The sequence below is a fragment of the Protomyctophum parallelum genome (assembly GCF_964188405.1).
Source record: "Protomyctophum parallelum genome assembly, chromosome: 3".
Classification (NCBI taxonomy): domain Eukaryota; kingdom Metazoa; phylum Chordata; class Actinopteri; order Myctophiformes; family Myctophidae; genus Protomyctophum; species Protomyctophum parallelum.
The window spans coordinates 13,567,910-13,586,107 of NC_139698.1; the positions used below are offsets into that span (position 1 = coordinate 13,567,910).

The 18,198-nt window shown below is 45.8% G+C and overlaps 2 protein-coding genes across 3 annotated transcripts in view; both read left to right on the forward strand.

Moving 5' to 3' along the window:
- The first annotated feature begins 230 nt into the window (after positions 1-230).
- rrp15 (ribosomal RNA processing 15 homolog) lies at positions 231-7,560 on the forward strand. The gene is made up of 5 exons (XM_083761531.1): positions 231-292; positions 2,348-2,754; positions 5,245-5,342; positions 6,183-6,372; positions 6,855-7,560. Exons 1-5 carry the CDS (start codon positions 241-243, stop codon positions 7,011-7,013), a joined length of 906 nt encoding a protein of 301 aa, XP_083617657.1. The 5' UTR covers positions 231-240; the 3' UTR covers positions 7,014-7,560.
- Positions 7,561-9,237: 1,677 nt separating this feature from the next.
- tgfb2 (transforming growth factor, beta 2) overlaps positions 9,238-18,198 on the forward strand; it is a 34,213-nt gene continuing 25,252 nt past the window's right edge. Inside the window, exons 1-2 of one of the 2 annotated variants that reach the window (XM_083761526.1) lie at positions 9,238-9,325; positions 11,071-11,459. In XM_083761526.1, coding sequence (XP_083617652.1) covers positions 11,111-11,459 — 349 coding nt within the window. In that variant the 5' untranslated portion in view covers positions 9,238-9,325; positions 11,071-11,110. Of the gene's footprint in view, positions 9,326-10,019; positions 11,460-18,198 lie in introns of those variants that run through there. The other variant, XM_083761525.1, reaches the window with a different exon arrangement.

An 18,198-nucleotide genomic window follows, 5' to 3' on the forward strand; every position in this document is an offset into this window, starting at 1 on the left:
CAAAACATTTAAAGACGTACAAATATACACTTCTATATAAAGTTGTTTGCCCTGGTTGGTTTATTTTTCCATTCATTTTGTTTATTAAAAAGAAATAATGTATAGGCCTATATTTGCAGAATTAAGAGTGCCTTTATGGTTCTTTGATTGAAGCTCCCACACGGAACATGTCCTGTAGTAATCGAGCCGTACGGAACCCTTTGGATGTGACTCCTTTAGTTTCTACGTACTTCCGGAAGAATGATGGCAACAGTAGAGCAGCCACATGTGGAGATTTCCACAGAACTGTCGGGTAAACAAAACAAACATAACATTCTAAAATACTACAATGTTTTATCATAGGCTGTATTGACATGATATAATGTTTTCACATTGATTAGTGCCAAGAAAGAACATTCTGCTAATCTCATCCCGGAGTGTCTGACCAGTGTCGGAGGTTGTTAGCTATTTGGCTAATGCTAACGTTGAAAAAACGTGATGTTTGTGTTTTTGTGTATTTTTTTGTGTAAGAGGAAATAATTATCTAACCGTCCGTCTATCTTATACAAAAAGCATTGTGGGCTTGCTTCCATTGTGGTCCTATCTATTAAATTCATCAAGACATACAATAAATGATCAATACTATGAGCAGTAGCCTAAAAGTAGGCTATATTTTCAGAAAAGCATTTGGGGCTCATTTCTTTTGGCAAGTTTTGATGGCTGGAGCACTGGCAGTGGCAGTGTTTTACCTATACTTTCTCTGCTTGGATTCATGGTGATTGGTGAGTGGGGCACCGACGAGCTCACAACGCGCTGCATGTGTACGCAACACTAGCCGCAATTTGCAATTCTAGATTTTTTTTTATGGGATGAATCTAGAGTTGCAACAAGCTCCATCCACTTCCTATTCATCATTTTTGGTTTGTGATATGCTTGTCTTAAACGACGTTAAACTCACCAACATTGCAGCTGTAGTCCAAGCTTGAATTATCCTCTTTCAATCTGCCGATCTTGTTTTTCATAAAAATCCACCGTAGAGATGTTATGAGATACTTTCTGTCAAGACATCCTCTGCAAGTGATTATTTTTCGAAGTGTTGCAGTTTGGAAGCACTCGTTTTTGTTAACGGGTCGCGCTGCTGCCTCCTGCATTATGTGCAAATTCGAAACAGGTGGACTGCAGGGCCGTTCAGTGACGTACGACGAGTGCTTCCAAACTCCAGCACTTAGAAAAATAATCACTTGCAGAGGATGTCTTGACAGAAAGTAGCTCATAACATCTCTACGGTGGATTTTTATGAAAAACAAGCTCGGCAGATTGAAAGAGGATAATTCAAGCTTGGACTACAGCTGCAATGTTGGTGAGTTTAACGTCGTTTAAGACAAGCAGATCACAAACCAAAAATGATGAATAGGAAGTGGATGGAGCTTGTTGCAACTCTAGATTCAACCCATTGTAAAAAAAATCTAGAGTTGCAAATTGCGGCTAACGCAACACTTGTATACAAGTGTATATCTGTAACCAGTGTAATCTGTCTCTCTGCGTTGTGTTGAATGGAGTATGGACAGACGGACCCAGAACTGTCTTTGGAAACCACGTTTTATTCTGACAAGGAATAACAACAGACACGTCTCCACGTTAGTTCTTAGTAGTGCAATGGCTCTCTCGTTCCAAGACGGAAGTAAAGAAGCAAGAGCGACAGTAACACAACAAATAATATAACGTAACATACCTGACAAGGAATAACAACAGACACTTCTCCACGTTAGTTCTTAGTAGTGCAATGGCTCTCTAAACAGAGTGAAACAAACACTGTATAAATCGATTTGCAAGTACAATTCTTATTATGTTATACAGAGAAGTCAACAAAGACACCCACCTCGTTCCAAGACGGAAGTAAAGAAGGAACTAGGAAGAGGTGGAGGTGTCGCAGGACATTTATACAGGGGGCAAAAGGGGGAGACTTAAAGGGGCTGTGACCTCTAATGCACTATGTATTCCTATACACACAAGAGACGCGCATGAACCATGGAGAATTAAGTCAGGTAGAAGCACTTATTTGTGTCATATTTTGTGTAATTATATAATACTGTTACATATCCACAGATATCTCAAAGCTGTGTATATCCACGTGGGGCGAGCCGTCGCTCTCTCTCTGAGAGAGAGAGAGAGAGAGATTTTTACCTGTACTATATTTTCACCTGTACTTTAGGGCATTCCACATTTTGCTGGCATAATAGACGAATGAATTCATCCCCACGTTTGAGCCGAATCTGGGCGGGGGGGGGGGGGGGGGATCAATGAGATCAGTTGGGTATTTTATAGTGTGCAACCTTTCAGTGACACGCTTGTCTTCCTAACCACTCAGGAGGAGAAGACGCCGAGGACGACCAGAGCGGTGACCAAGAAGAAGGCGACTCTGATGAAGGGAGCGGCGGTGGAGAAGGGTCAAGCGACGGAGGGGAGGACGACAGCGGGGAGAGTGACGATGGAGGGGAGGATGGCAGCGGGGAGAGTGACGATGGAGGGGAGGATGGCAGCGGGGAGGACGGCAGCGGGGAGAGTGACGGCATCGACGCAAAGGATAGCGATGGAGGGGAGGCAGACAAGGAGGGAGGCGGTGAGGGCAACCCCAACGCCGGGTGGGCAGACGCCATGGCCAAGATCCTGGCGAAGAAAACCCCGGCGAGTCAACCCAGCATCCTGGTGAAGAACACACAGCTCGACAAGAAGAAAGCAGTGGAGAGAAAAGAAGTGCTGGAGAAGAAAAAACAGGTGACTGACACTGTGCACCGTGTTACTAAACATAATGCTTATACTGTTATAATCAATGAATCGGGCCATTATTTTTAATTTAAAAATAAAAGCGTAAAGTGAAATGATGACTTTTGAGGGCTTATTTTGATTTGCTGCACGATGATACGCGCAACGAATTAAATCACGCCCTTAACAGTCATTTTTAAACTGAGATGCAAAAAAAGATTAAGAACAACTGATCTATTCCTATCCCATGTTACCCTTATTCTGTTCTCTTAACCTTGTAGCGATCGCACTCACCCACTCACACCACCGCAAGCCACTTTTTGAGTAGTGCAACCACTCCCTTACGGAGCTGTGGGTGGGTGGTTGCTGGGTGGGTGGGTGCGTCTGAGCACGAAAACAGCATAGTTGTTTTTGACTTGATGTTACTCTGTTTCGGGGTGCCAGTTAGGCAAATGCCTAACACAATTAGTCCTGTTTAGAACAAACAAAGTCAACCTTACAAATTGATTACAAGGATAAATATAGCAGTACCACATGCAGGGCTCCAGCGTATGACTTAATAGGTCACATATGATACTTAATTTTTCAACGTGCGAGTAAGAAATTTACGAGGTCGCACCAGTGCAACTTTCAGGGAGGGAAAAAAGAAATCCTGCGGTCCTTGCCCGTCCCATTGCTAAAAACTTTGGACGTTCGCCTGACGCTCGTGTTGTCCCTGAACTCGTTCAAAGAACGATCGTTCACGAATACCCACCAACGGCAATAACCTTTATCCGACACAAATTAACTAATCTTTCTCAGCTGTACAATTTCACTGTGCAGCGCTCATGTAACTGCATGCAGTCATCTACGCAGACAGCCGACTCCCGACCCAAACACTGAGTGAGGAGGTAAACTTGTTGTTGTTTGATTAAACATAATGTGCCACGGCACGAAGAATAGCTTCCAATAGCTTGTTATTTTTCCATCGAGGAGGTATGTGTCCATATGATCGGCCAACAAAAAGACATCTCCCTCCACAGTGAGTGAAGTGCACTGATGCCTGATTTATTCATCGTCTGAAAATAGCTGATCTACAAGCTCAAAGCGTTGCGAGCTTGTAGATCAGCCATTTGCAGCACGCGGAGATATGCAGGCAGGCACTGAGGACATTCAGAAACTTTTGCCTTCACAATAAAAGCATGTAGCTTTCACAAGTTGGGCCATGAAGACAAGGAAAATGAGAGAATTCGGTGGCATTTTGATTTCACATTGCAGAGCTATTTTTTTTCCAAAATGTAAAAATATTATAATAAGGAATTAATTTGGATAATGGTAATGGAGATATTGTAAAAGTTGTCACTTTATTAATCCCAACGTTTTTATTAAGGTTTGGACTGCTGCATTTAATTTTCTGTTTTCAACACAAAACCTTAAACTGACTTTCTGTGTGTGGAAAAATAAGTAGGCCTATTGCCTTTATTGACTTTGAGTGACTTTGAGTGACTTTGTGTACAAAGTGACCTTTGTAGGGGGTTTTATGATTAAAACCTGTGTGTGAGTATGAGTGTGTGTATGGGGGGGCGGGGGTAGGTACCAGTCAGTGAGAGAGCAGCTCCTTTGCTGAATGACGACAAGGACCCGCGACACAGACAATGGAAAACGCCCCAAGGATTCACTTCTTGGGTTTTCTCTCCTCCACCAGGATCCGATTACAGCTGGGTCTTCATTCATAAAAATGCACCGCGCGGACGGTAACTCGCGAACGCGATCACTTCTCTCCACTCCAGTCTGGCTTCTCTCTGACATTGCCGCGCCATCTTGGCTACTGTTCCATTCATGAAACGTAACGAGCATCGGGGGCGTGTCGCGGCGCTGACGTTAGTCTGTGTGAATTACTGGAATGTACGTGGACATGAATACTTGCGGTGGTGCGAGTGGGTGCGTGCGATAGCCGATCGCTACAACCTTCCATATTAAACTCATGTTAACTGATTCATGTAGAACTTTGAGCGAGCAGACACATGCAATTGATTATGGCCACATTTCCTAATAATGGTGACTCGACCAGGCAATCTGGTACACTTCTCCTTGAGATTCTAACTCCCTTTTCTGTGGAAAACTAACTGACAACATTGACACGTCATCGTACGTCACCAGGTTATTTTGTTATTTTAGTAAAAACTAAAATACAAATCTTCACTTTCCTACATTACTAAATGCATGGTCAGGGACCACCCGGACCACATGCAATACCTTCACGGACCACCAGTTGAAAACCCCTGATTCAGATACTGTGCAGAATGTGTATGGACCATACATTTTCTAAAGTTACAAAGATATTTATGGTTTAACAATTAATCAAATAATTGTAAAAGGGTTGGATACTGTTAAATATCCCAAAACGGTGAGTTTCTTTCTTCTTTATCCTGTTATTATAATACAACAAGACAACACGGGGACTAATGTGTTCCTACCCACTCTACACACATGTCATTTCTGTTTATTTACTTTTTCCAACAGACTGATAAGAAGCGAGCGTGGGAGTCGATGGCCAGGGAGAAACCTGATGTGGGAAAGGACCGTGAAAATGAGAGAAGTCTACAGCGGGTTGCTACGAGGTAATTACACTTAACGGTTCCATTGTGTTCTCCAGAAGACGTCGTCTTTGCGTCCACTTGGTGGGGAGGGAGCTGCAGAAGTTGTGGGTTTTCGTCCACCGTGTTGCATTGCATCCAGCTTTGTTGAGCGTCTATAGAGGAAACCGTGGAGCGGTGCCCTGTAGGCCAGTTGTAGGCAATCAATGCTGAGGCGTCAATACTATTTCTCACTGCACGTATTCCTACACCAACGGGCTGGGGTGGCACCTGTCAGCAGGGAAGACTACATGCTGACAGGTGAGTTGGTAGGATACAACAGCAGTGACAACAACACACAAATGTGTGTGGTGAGGAAATTATTCCCATAACGACTAAATTGGGGCAAGAAATATTGCCTGCTTGAATCTCAGAAGTCTAATATCGCCCCTTGGCCAGGGGGAATTCTCATTTGGTTGAGCAGAAGAGGTTTGGTTTTCCATGTGGGAGACATAGTTTTGAATCATCAAGGTTGAGCTTTAAGGTGGATTTTCAGTGTTCAGACATACCCCAGTATGTGTTTGAGCTAAAGGTGTGGTGCATTTTAAGGGATGGGTGATATTTAATTGTTTTCTTTTTTCCAAACGAAATCTATAAAATCACACCCTTATGAAGTGCAGGTGGTGTTTATGTTAACTTGAGGTCCATATTAAAGGCTTCGATCGAAGCATCAACTTCCAGGTGCTAGTTCCTGAAAAACCTAGTCTTGACATGAAATAGCCTTGTGATCGAATAACAGCTGACAGAATCAAACAAGTGCGTATTCAGTAGGCGATAAAACACAATTCAAAGTGGTTTCCTCGCTTAATTCTGTTCCGTCTTCAGGGGCGTGGTGCAGCTCTTCAATGCAGTGAGGAAACACCAGACAACTATGGATGAGAAGGTGAAGGAAGTTGGCAGCTCAGAGCGCAAGAAGGCAAAGCTACTCAACTCCGTTTCCAAGAGAGACTTCATCGATGTCCTCAGGGGAAAGGACGGTGGCAGCAAAGTAACCGTGAAAATCGAAAAACAGACGGTGAGTTTCACATTACATGCATTTGTCAGTCCTTTTAGTCACACAATGTTTTGCTGATTGTAAAAAGATGAAATGAGATATCATGCAGAGTTTATACGGAAAATAGTATGTCATTTACGCAAGTCTTGCATGCTGCTATTGATATCAATACATTATGGAATCACAGACTACTAAGTTTACTTCACCGTCTGATTTATTGGTTTGCATGGGCAATTACTATTTTCTCCCATCATGACAAATATTTCCTTGGAACATTTGCAAACCTGTAATGTCACTTTATGCCCACATGGTGGCACTGTTGGCTTTCAGGAGTTGATGAATTTGGCAGCGATTACAGAGGGCTGGCTCAAGTGTCAACATTTGAACATAAAGCACACCATAGAGTGTATGAGCATTTAAAATGTTTATTCTTTGTTTATACATGGGTATTGTGTTTCCTGTGTTCATTGTTTATACATGGGTATTGTGTTTCCTGTGTTCAGTCGGCTGTTGACGAAGCAGACGAGAAGCCTGCCTGGAGCGTGCTCAGAGATGACTTTATGATGGGGGCCTCCATGAAAGACTGGGACAAAGAGAGTGATGAAGATGAGGGTGAACAGCCGGACGCACAAGAGGCTTCAGAGGACAGTGATTCAGACTGAGACCACCAACCCTTTCCACAATAAAGGGACCGTATGTTTGTGTCACCGAAGTGAGGTCACCCTTCAAGGCTTCGGGGTCTGTCCGGGGATCGGAGCTAATTGGTCCTAAACCACTGAGATGGGGGAGAAGGAGTACCTTATGATGAAGGCCTTACTATGCACACTGCCACAGTGGCTGCTGCATTAAAAGCAGAACATAGTTTAAGGATGGAACCCACACAGAGCTATGGTTTGGACTCATTTATTTATTGTAAAATAAAATAAATCGGGCAAAATTTCGTTACATGGTGGATCTTCATCAGGTCAATACAAAACGCCTGTTTATCCTTCCATATATAGATTACGTACTGTAGATCCTGCCCAGCCCACCCACAGTGTGGACTGATAATACTGTTCTACCGGAGTGTTTGTGCTATTCTGGAGCTTGAGGCTATTAAGTGCCATGTGCTGAATCTGTTTCCAATCTGCCGTTCCTGTAAATACATTTATTTTTTTGCCACAAATCTCATGTTTTTTGAATAAATAGCCAGTTGAAGAAACATCTAATTCCTTTTTGCGTCATTATCATTTGTGGCGGGATCCACCACAGGCTGTGTCCCACATTATTACACAGCACAGCATGTTAATAATTGTGCAGCTAATGGTCTTCTTTGGAAGAGTCTTGGCGATAACATCTACTTGGGACAGGACAATCATGCTCGCTTTCACGGAATGTGACATTAAACTCTTTATGACCCCGTGGAGGAAATGTGTGTGCCAGAGAGCACAGGCCAGCTGGTGACAGTGGAATAGCTGTCATACTATACATAAACCTCCCTGTTTAATGACGCTCATGCCTGTGTCTGCTGGACTGTTGCCAAGGCGAAGCTGCCCCCCTCCCACTGCACACACAGCCTCACCTTGCCTCAAAATGACCCTGGGAGGCAAGGCGATGTGGCGTTGACAGTTCTGCTGACTCTTCCCTTTCTCTTTTTTCCTCTCCTTTCTTGTGCTCGTTCTACCCTTCCTCTCCTCCACTGTCTGGCCCTCGCCACACAGCGAGTGGAAATATTTGCCGAGGGCCTTATCGCCGCGAGGAGAATGCCGGCGCGTCTCTGCAGACCTGTCTCCACCATGCAGAACGCTCATTCGTCATGGCAACACTGTGGCCTGCCACTGTGGAATGCCAGCCTTCTCCCTTGGCCTTGTTGACACACAGCTTGAGAGTGGGTCGCTATAGGTCTTCTCCATTTACTGCCCTCGGCTGTCGCTCATCGTCGTCATCTCTCTTTCTGCGGTCTCCTCGTGCTGATCGGTAGGGAGTCGGACCACCCTGGATCGGCACACATTTTGGATGAGTATCTGGGACCGCCTTGAGAAAAGTGAAGGGGCCTGTCAGTGTGTACGCCAGGTTCACAGGGAATGCAGAGAGATGACGTGAGCCCGTGACCTGGGGCTGGACGTTTGTGCAGGTGCACTGAAGTGCAGCTGATGGAGGCGGGGGGCGTGGGGGGGTTCCCCTCTCTCTCCCGCACACTCATAAGCAAATACATTCTTTGAGATATGAGGGTCCCGGTGTGGAGACCTGCAAAAATAATGTCAATTACTCCCAATCTGGTGTAATGTTTTTTGCAGTTGTGGTGAGCAGGTGTTCGGAGGTACAGTCCATGGAGCAACTGTCTAAGCATGAAACAGCTACCCCTTCTTGTCTCTCACTTTCTCACGTGCGCACACACACACGCGCACGCATAGACACCCACACCTCGTCTGGCCTCAACATCTGTCTATGTGGGTACTGATTTAGTGACAACATCTGGTTTACACCAGTGGGCTGGATGCTGAGAGAGTTTCTGAGAGCCTGTCACTGCTGATAAATGGCTAGCTTTGGTAGGGGTATATGGGGTGTGGACGGTTCTTGTGAGAGGGGAGGCAAAAGGGCCTTGGCAAATGATGAAAAAAGTGAGATTTTCTTAGGCGCATAAACGTAAATCAAGCTGGCATACACAAGGCGTTGGGACTGTGGGAGAGTGGAAAGTGGAAAGGAGAGCGCGGGGGGGTAGTGAGGGTGGTGGGATGCACTCTATATCCTGACTCATGTTTGACATGATCCAATTCTAAGACAGGTGTAAGGATATGCGTTTTGCTCATTATTTCGTTACCCTCATTGTTCTCTGTTCCTATAGGTGGATCTGGCAGTGGTTCAGTTACACTAGAATCGCTCCTGTTGCTCCTGGCATGGGTTAGATAGTGTTTCCCTCTCAGTGTAAAGGACAGCAGTGTGCCTTATCTTATAGTACACTTGATGCTTCCGCAGAACTTGGATAAACCGTCAGGTAGGTCAGAGATTCTATACAATCTACATGATCTGACATGCAGACATTTACATTTCAACTTGGCATTTAATGGGTTTTCACATTGGGGAATTTAAGAGCGCTCCCACCTGCCATTTGGCAGATTAAACAGCCAAAGGGGTTGGATATTGATTAAGTGCGCTGAGAGGAGGGTAGTATACCTTTGCGCCATTCCGCTGTGTATGATGTGTGTGTATATAATAATATAACAAGGCCTATATAAAATACATGCAGTCGTGTGTATGTGTAAAATGTAAGCAAAAGAAAAAATATCCCTCCTGAACATTTCCTAGGAGTGTGTGTGTGTGTGTGTGTGTGTGTGTGTGTGTGTGTGTGTGTGTGTGTGTGTGTGTGTGTGTGTGTGTGTGTGTGTGTGTGTGTGTGTGTGTGTGTGTGTGTGTGTGTGTGTGTGTGTGTGTGTGTGTGTGTGTGTGTGTGTGTGTGTGTGTGTGTGTGTGTGTGTGTGTGTGTGTGTGTGTGTGTGTCCGCGCGCCCAGCCTGAGCCTGTGTGTGAAAAGCCAATTGATTTGTCTGGCTTTAGGACCCAGTGTCATTGCGCGTAGGGCCAATAGGCCATTACCCGCTGCACTGTCCCATTGGGCGCGCTGAGCACTCATATTTACAATAAATCGCCTCGTAACCTGGAATCGAAGGGGTCCCCTGGTCTGAAAGTGATGACCACAACCTCGGTTTGTAGAAGGGGGAGCACGTGGTAAAGTTAGTCCCCCCTTATAAATCTCCTACAGCCTACAGGCGGCCGCCCGCTGATGCTGTCCCACTCACTGGCACGCGTAAAGAGAGGAGCAGTGCATTTCTGAACCGTGCTTCTTCAACTAGATGGGCTGAGTGAGAGGGACGACGCGTGAAACGGTCCTGCTCTGTGGGCACTGAAGAGAGACAGACAGCGGTCGTTTTATTATTTGACCGTCCTGACCCATACATGAAGGAACAGTGTTCGGTTGTGTCATTCTGACTTCGCTACGTGTTACGCTTTCTCTCCATACGCCGACGCATGAGCTATAACGACTGACAACTTGACACCTTGCGAGTGCCAGGACGGATTTTTTTCCCCCTCTCCCCCACTCCCCCATTTTTCTCCCAAGATTGGGGTCTGTTGATGAACGCAATGAATCGCTTTATATCAAGATCCTGAAGTTTGACTTCAGCTATACACAGTTGATCAAAGACGGACTTGTGTTGCGTTGCGTGCGTTGCTGTTTGGCCACGGTTGGAAAGCTGTGTTCGTTCTGATGCGGTGGAGGTGTGCTCTATCCCGCAGGCTACACGTCTGTGTTGCTCAGCTGGCGACAGCAACTTAGTTGTTATACCTAGTTTTGTGTTTTCATCGGAATGTTTTCTTTTATTTTTGTGCCAGTGACCGTGGACATTTAATGGCCTGACAGCTGGCGTTGGCGACTCCCAGCACCACCTTTACGCACTCCTGGCATGCGCTTATATGATCATCAACTGGGAATAGGATCGATTCGGTTTGCTCTGACCGAATAACGGATTTTGCAACCGGGGCGGGTGGATGGATTTTACGGCGCGATCCAAAATATTTGACTGAAACTGAAAAGGAAAAAGCTCAGACGAATTTCAAAGGCATGCAAGTGTAAACGTTGTCGCCGTTTGAAGCAGTCAGTGACATTCTCCGCGAAATGGGTTTATTCCGTTAACATTTAATTTAACCTGAATTAATTCTCTTTTTTTTAATCTATATTGTCAAGAATTCAAGAAGCTGCTGAAACCATCTCGCTGGTGAGGAAGATGAACTTCTACATTCTAAGCCTTCTCCTGACTTTGGATTTAGCCTCTGTGGCGCTCGGTTTGTCCACGTGCAGCACGCTGGATATGGACCAGTTCATGAAGAAGCGCATCGAAGCCATTCGGGGACAGATCCTGAGCAAGCTGAAGCTCACCAGCCCCCCGGAGACGTTCCCGGAGCCCGAGGAGGTGTCCCGGGACATCATCGCCATCTACAACAGCACGCGGGACCTGCTGCAGGAGAAAGCCAACGAGCGCGCCGCGACGTGCGAGCGCCAGCGCAGCGAGGAGGAGTACTATGCTAAGGAGGTGCATAAGATCGACATGCAGCCCTTCTACATTCCCTCAGACAGTAAGTGCGTCTCATGTCACGGAACCACCGCACCGCGTGGTGGATTCGAACCAGGGGCGCGTCATTTGGGGTCAGGGGCAGGGGGATGGCCATCCATCCATCCCCCATGTTCACAGTTAACCCCACATTCAATATGTCATCATGTATAGGCTACTATTTCTCCAACATTTTGTATTCCTTCTCAGATGAATAGATTTCAGATCAATGCTGCTGAGTGCAGCTCCGTCCATGCTCGTCCATGTCTCCATGATGTGACACGTGTTGTTTGTTGTCTTGTCTGTAAACCGTACATTTATTGGTTATCCCTGCTATAATTGGCTAAATTGGGCATGTGTTCCGCGTGGGAAACCGATTGAGGTTCGAATCCTGCCTTGTTTAAAAGTCAAATAGTGGCATATATAAGCTATATAGCCTATACTTTGCGAGTTAAATTTGTGAGCGTGTGTGTGTGTGTGTGTGTGTGTGTGTGTGTGTGTGTGTGTGCGCGCGCGCGCGTGCGTATACGTGCAAAGTATGCTGCTGGAGTGGTGCCTGCCTCAGCCTGGGATGGGATGGGAATAACAACAACGGGCTGTTGAGCTATATGGAATTGACGTCGTCATGAGTACAGTATGTTGTCACGTGCTGCAGGGGTTTGTGATTGTTTTGGAAAAAGCATCCCGTTCCGTTCGTTCTCTCTTCTTCTTTTCTTGGACCGGCCGCAGGGAAAACAGCCATAAAGCACACGGAGTTGGGCCCGCGCTGCACGGAGCGCTCCTCATACATCAACAGAATAGTAGCCTGACGTGAACTTCTGCTTCTCATGAAATAAGGTGGAATGATTTCCTTCAGCCCTGTTGCTGCCGAGTCACAGTCACGGCGCCGCCGTGGAAACTTGTTATTGTATAGTTACGAACTGGTAGACGCAGACTACAATGGAACACTGATCCGAGGACCCCCCCCCCCTTTGCCCAAGCTAAGAATGGCTACCTTGTGTGTGTGTGTGTGTGTGTGTGTGTGTGTGTGTGTGTGTGTGCGCGCTTGCGCGCGCGCGCGTGTGTGTGTGTGTGTCTCACGCGTGAGAGAGAGAGAGAGAGAGCAGGCCTAGTTTGAAGCCATGTCAATTTTGACCTAATGTTATTTTGGCTCTTAATGTCCTTGACCGCAATTTCTCCCTAAGAGACACAATAACACAGAGTTACTAGTGTGTGTGTGTGTGTGTGTGTGTGTGTGTGTGTGTGTGTGTGTGTGTGTGTGTGTGTGTGTGTGCGTGTGTGTGTGTGTGTGTGTGTGTGTGTGTGTGTGTGCAGTGTGCAGTGTGCTCGTGCGTGTGCTTGTGTCACTCACAGTTACCTGCATAAATCACAGTAAGTAGATAAATGTCTCAGGTTTGTGATCCGTGTATCAGACTAACCGAGCCATTTCTAACTCCAATTCCCCATTCATGTGTGTTTAATAAATGGGTAATATGCAATGTTCCTATACACATATACTCACTTTCAAAGGCATGGCAGGCTGGATTTATTATAATAATATGAAATGACACCGTAGTGCCATTAACTTTGAAATGGTTTTCCCCTTCAGATCAGGAATGTGAGTATATGGTATGAAGGAAAAATAAATTAGCAGATACTTTATATGCCCCAAGGTGTATTTTGCATTAATGTTATCCTTGGCCCGGCCTGTATAAATACCCTAAATATGAATAGATCTGGCCCGGGGCCAAGTGCAACCATGGAAGCATTTACACGGTATAAATAATACCAAGTCAACATTCGGAGAAAAGGGCCAGATTATTAAAAAAATGTGTTCCTATTAATCTTAACTTCTAACGCTTCCCAGCTCCTTAGATCTGGAGCGCTATGATGACAGAGAGAGTGAGATAAAGAAGGGAGAAGGAGAGAGAGTATAGAAGACCGGGAGAGAGAGAGGTTGAACCAGCAGTTAACCCCTCAACCGCTCAGCTCTCTTCCCTCGACTGGGCAGCCATGCTGGCGTGATTGGGTGTCAGAGTGAATGTCTCTGCCAGCTTATATGCGAGCACACACACGCACACACACACACGCACACACACACACACACACACACACACACACACACAAGGGTGTCAACCTTATTTGGTAGGGCGCCAGGAAGTCCTTGGAGGCAGCGCCGCAGGGCACAACGGCACTGGAACCTGCACAAAAATGTGTGAGGGAGAGAGGAGGGGGTTGTGGGGGAGAGGGGGAGTGGCCGAGGGGGATGTGGGGTGGCGTGGGGTGGGTGTGGGGGTGGCAGAGGGACATGGCTCTGGCTGGCCGGGGCCAACAGTGAACTATTGAAAGCAAGCAATCTGCACGGCATTGTGCATAGCAACTATATATATGTTGCATCGGGGCCCTGAGCTCTGCTCTGCTCGACCACTTACTCCATGGAAAATTCCAGCAGGAGACCCACTGTCGCTGGGGTGTGGACGGAGCTTCTGCTGTTGGTAGACTGAGATTCTATCTCTTCTTCCCATCCTTCTCATTAATCTCCCTCTCCCTCCCTCTCTCTCTCTCTCTCTCTCTCTCTCTCTCTCTCTCTCACCCCACCTTTCAAATTTCTGTATTGTGCCATTCCACGAAAACATTGCCAGATCTCTCCGCAAAGATGCCTGTGTGTTTGGTTGCCATTATAGTGTGAAATGTACTCTTGATTTTCTATTTTTTTTTTACCACATACTTATATGGCACAAGTTTGTCTCTGGTATAAATTACCTATAAATTAGCTATTATGCGTTGGCCTGCTTGACACAATGTTTGCCTGTTTGCATGCCCAGTAGAAGAGCTGAGTATACATAAATGCCTCTTTGGCATGGGCCTGTCTGCCCCCCTAAGTTATTGTATGTCTCTTGTGTGCTATAGAGTTCCCCTAGTTGCCCCAAAGCAGCCTGTGAACACACTGACCCTAGTGTGTGAAGACTGGGGCTGCTTTCAAATGTCTTATCCCCCCCCCCCTGTGTGTTTAAACTATGCAACTTCAAGTTTATATTTGTTTTTCTATCGGCTTCCGGGACCTTCCTGATTGGTGTTGTATCGCATGTTCGTTAATTTAAGTGTAACCAAATTCTGGTTGTGTACATTCATAGCTACAATTCGATACATTTACAGTTACACGGAGGGTCTGTAATTATGTGCATTTGCCACACATCTCCATCATGTGTGGCATGAGTGCTGAATGCCTAAAGTATGACGTTGGCATTGTTGAAATATGAGAGAACAAGAGAGAGAGAGAACTGAACCATGGCCTCTGTCAAATGTGACAAAGTATAATGCTGTGTTATTCTTGGGGCTCGTAGAGATCATAAGTGTAACGACCGCTCTTGATAAGGCTTTACAATTATTGAGACGTCCTTGACGGCCATGCAGCGAGCTCACCCATGCAGACTCCCAACAACTGTTTCATTCAGCCACTGATAAGAGTTGCCCTTTCACGTTGCATGTTTACCTTTAATGACATGACATGTGGCATCTGATTTACTCTTGCGCTGTTTGGTTTGGAACAGTAATGGAACTGCACGTGCACTCCTCTCTCCCTCTCTCGCACACACGCACGCACTCTCGCACCCACCCACGCATGCACACACGCACGCACGCACGCACACACACACACACACACAAACACATCAACAAGTCTACCATCAGCACATTTGACAGTAACATGGAGAGGCCACAACTGCATATCTTCTCTCATAACTCAGCCATGGGAGGTGTTTGGCTAAGATTTCAAAGAGCAGAAGGCCCAGAGCAGAGAGGGTCAGTTGTTATTGGGAGTGAACATGCAGCGCCGCACATTTACTCATTACATTTACAAAACCAAAATGTGGACCACATGTTGCATTCTGCTTTTTATTTAGAGATCTCCGTTCAAAATGCGCTAATTAGCTCCATGCAGGTAATAACTCGGTGTGTAATTCTTTGAACAGCTTTTTAAGATCAAGTGTTTGGATTGTTAAGAGCAAATGAAAAACATTATGAGTGCTTTTAAACACTTGATTTTCAGCATTTGTTTAATGTGTAATTGGCTTATAAAATGCCATAATATCAGTCTGAACCCACTATGCAACTATAGGAGGCAAATTAACTGAAAGTACTACACTGGTGATCTCGCTGGCCGCCATTGGCTATATTGTTGTTCATTTGGTGCTCATCTCAGTGTCATATTCGGAAGTTGAATGTGACACAAAGTTTAAATGTAAGCCAAATATACGTTGTCGTATGATGACTGAACAGTGAAGGTAGCCTATAGCATTCACGTGACGCAGTGTGATCGGCTATTGTAGTCTATTTTTGAAAAGTTTCAGAATGTTGATTAAAAAAAACAAACAACAACCTCTTGAACATTTTTGCCCATAATCATACAATGCCCAAAATAGAGACGGCACTGATTTATTTTTATTTTTACAGTGATACTAGCAATACATGGAGGTATTTCTGTGGTGGGTAAGTAAGTAAGTAAGTAAAGTTTATTTATAGAGCACCTTTCACAGACAATTACAGTCACAATGTGCTTTAACAACAATAAAATGAAAACAAGTCAATAGTCAATAAAACAAGTTAAGAACTAAGTCATTAATAAAGTAAGACAAAATAGACAAATAGACAAATAGACAAAAAAGTAGAGTAAAAATAAAGCAATCAACATTTAACCAGGCCGGCTATGGAAAGGCCTGTTTAAAAAGGTGAGTTTTTAACAGTCCTTTGAAAATGTCCACAGAGTCCACAGTTCTTAGGTGGAGTGGAAGCTCATTCCATAGCCTAGGGGCAAAACCTGCAAAGGCTCGATTTGGTTTTGGTTTTCCGCTTTGTCTGAGGAACAACCAGCAAAGCCTGTGATGTGGATCTCAGTGACCTGCTGGGCACATACGGCTGGAGCAGGTCAGAGAGATAAGGAGGTGCCTGGCCATGGAGGGCTCGGTGTGTAATGACTAGAGTCTTAAAATGTATTCTGTAATTAACTGGGAGCCAGTGTAGGGAGGCAAGGACGGGTGTTATATGACAGGATCTCCTGGACCTGGTCAGCAACCTAGCAGCTGGGTACATTCAGAGAGGTCGCGAGAGAGAAGTCGTTTGTTTGGCACAAGTTAATAAGAGTTGCAGAAAGGAGTTCTAATCGGGCCTTGAAGCTGTGTGCAGGAAGGACATGTCACTTCTGTAATAGGAAGCAGAACGTGTCAGGCTCAGAGGCCTTTTCAAAGATAAATGCACATTCATGAATAGCTGTTTATATGGAAAACGTAATAACATGATAGTGCTGTCTGTGCATGTGTTTATGTATATGTGTGTGTCTTTGTAGAAGATGAAAGATGCACTGAGAGTGACTGTGGTGTGTGTGTGTGTGTGTGTGTGTGTGTGTGTGTGTGTGTGTGTGTGTGTGTGTGTGTGTGTGTGTGTGTGTGGCTGGGTGCATGCTGTGTGCGGGTGCGTGCAAGCTCTCACGCTTGTACATTTGAGTAGCCTATGTTGGTGTGTGTTGGCATGTGCCTCTCAGTCATTGTTAGTGTGTGTTTGAGTGGTGGTGTTTGTGCGTTCTGATGTGGTAGCCAGCCGCGGCACGCTGAAAGCCCCTATATGTGTTGAGCTTCTTGTGCCTGTGTGTATGATGGATAGTGTTTAGTTAGTCTAAGTGAACGCTCTGGCCTATCCCCCAACCCCCCCCCTCACACTCCTGTAAATAAACCGGGTCGTGTGGCGTGTGTGTTGGTTTGTGAAGAGAGGACTGTGAACCCCCCCCCCCAAAAAAAGAAAAAGAAAACGGGCAAGCAGATGAACACAAACACAACCCCGGAGAGAGCGCACGCACTCTTCGCCGCTGGACCACGGTCAAAGCCTCGTCGTCGCGTACATCAGCAACAGCAAACTTTCATTAGGCGAGCCGCGCACTCAAGGAGAGAAGGCCTGGCACAAGACCCTCGCTCACAAGCCGTGCCAGCCCAGCCGTCATTAAGAGGGGGCAGCTTTTTGTTTGTTGAATTCTTGTCCCCGAGGCTGTCATCGCCCTGCCCCACTGGCAACGACGCTGTTCCACTGCCGCTTCTGTGTTTTGGTTTCAAGGATTTGTTGTTTGTCACTCTACTCTACTGGGGCCCCAGGCTTTTCATGGTAATTTAACTGGAACTACAGCCGCAGTGTTAGTACTTGGCCCTTGTACGTAGTTTAAAGGGTGATTTATGCTTGGTTGCGTGACACCGGCAAGCAAATAAGTGTAACTCAGGCCTTACTTTACATCTGGCCATTGTGTTTATTCATACGAGTTGTTATAGGGGGCAGCGAGGTGCCGGAATGGATGGAGCCTCTTAATTGAAAGGTCACAGGTTCAATCGCCGCAATAGTCAATGTGCACCCATAACTTAGTTATAAACTCAACTAAATTATTAACTGTAACTTGGTTATAAACATGCATAACTTGCTGTGCCTGTTTATGCTAAGGTGCTTTGGAGAAGGGTGCCACCTAAAATAATACATTTTTAGTTCAGTTGTCAAAGCAGTAGCCCAGGACATGTCTGTTTCAAACTCTTAGCTGCAATATACCCCAGTTATACCCCAGTTATACCCTGTGGTCTCTTCTGTGATGAAGTGATCACACAGAGACGGACAGACAGAGTCAGAGATGGAGTCAGAGGAGAGAGCAGGATTAGACGTATAGAGCTGAAGACCCCTGGGCCTCCTCCTGACTAAGAGAGGGGCTGCTCCACCGGGGTTGTTGTTGAGAACCGGGGTTCTGTGGGCCCGACTTACGC

Excerpts from the sequence above, each read along its gene's own strand:
- rrp15 (XM_083761531.1), top strand. The coding sequence starts at position 241 with ATGATGGCAACAGTAGAGCAGCCACATGTGGAGATTTCCACAGAACTG. Across the intron at positions 2,755-5,244 it reads TGCTGGAGAAGAAAAAACAG|ACTGATAAGAAGCGAGCGTG; the intron begins GTGACTGACACT and ends TTTTTCCAACAG. Across the intron at positions 5,343-6,182 it reads CTACAGCGGGTTGCTACGAG|GGGCGTGGTGCAGCTCTTCA; the intron begins GTAATTACACTT and ends TTCCGTCTTCAG.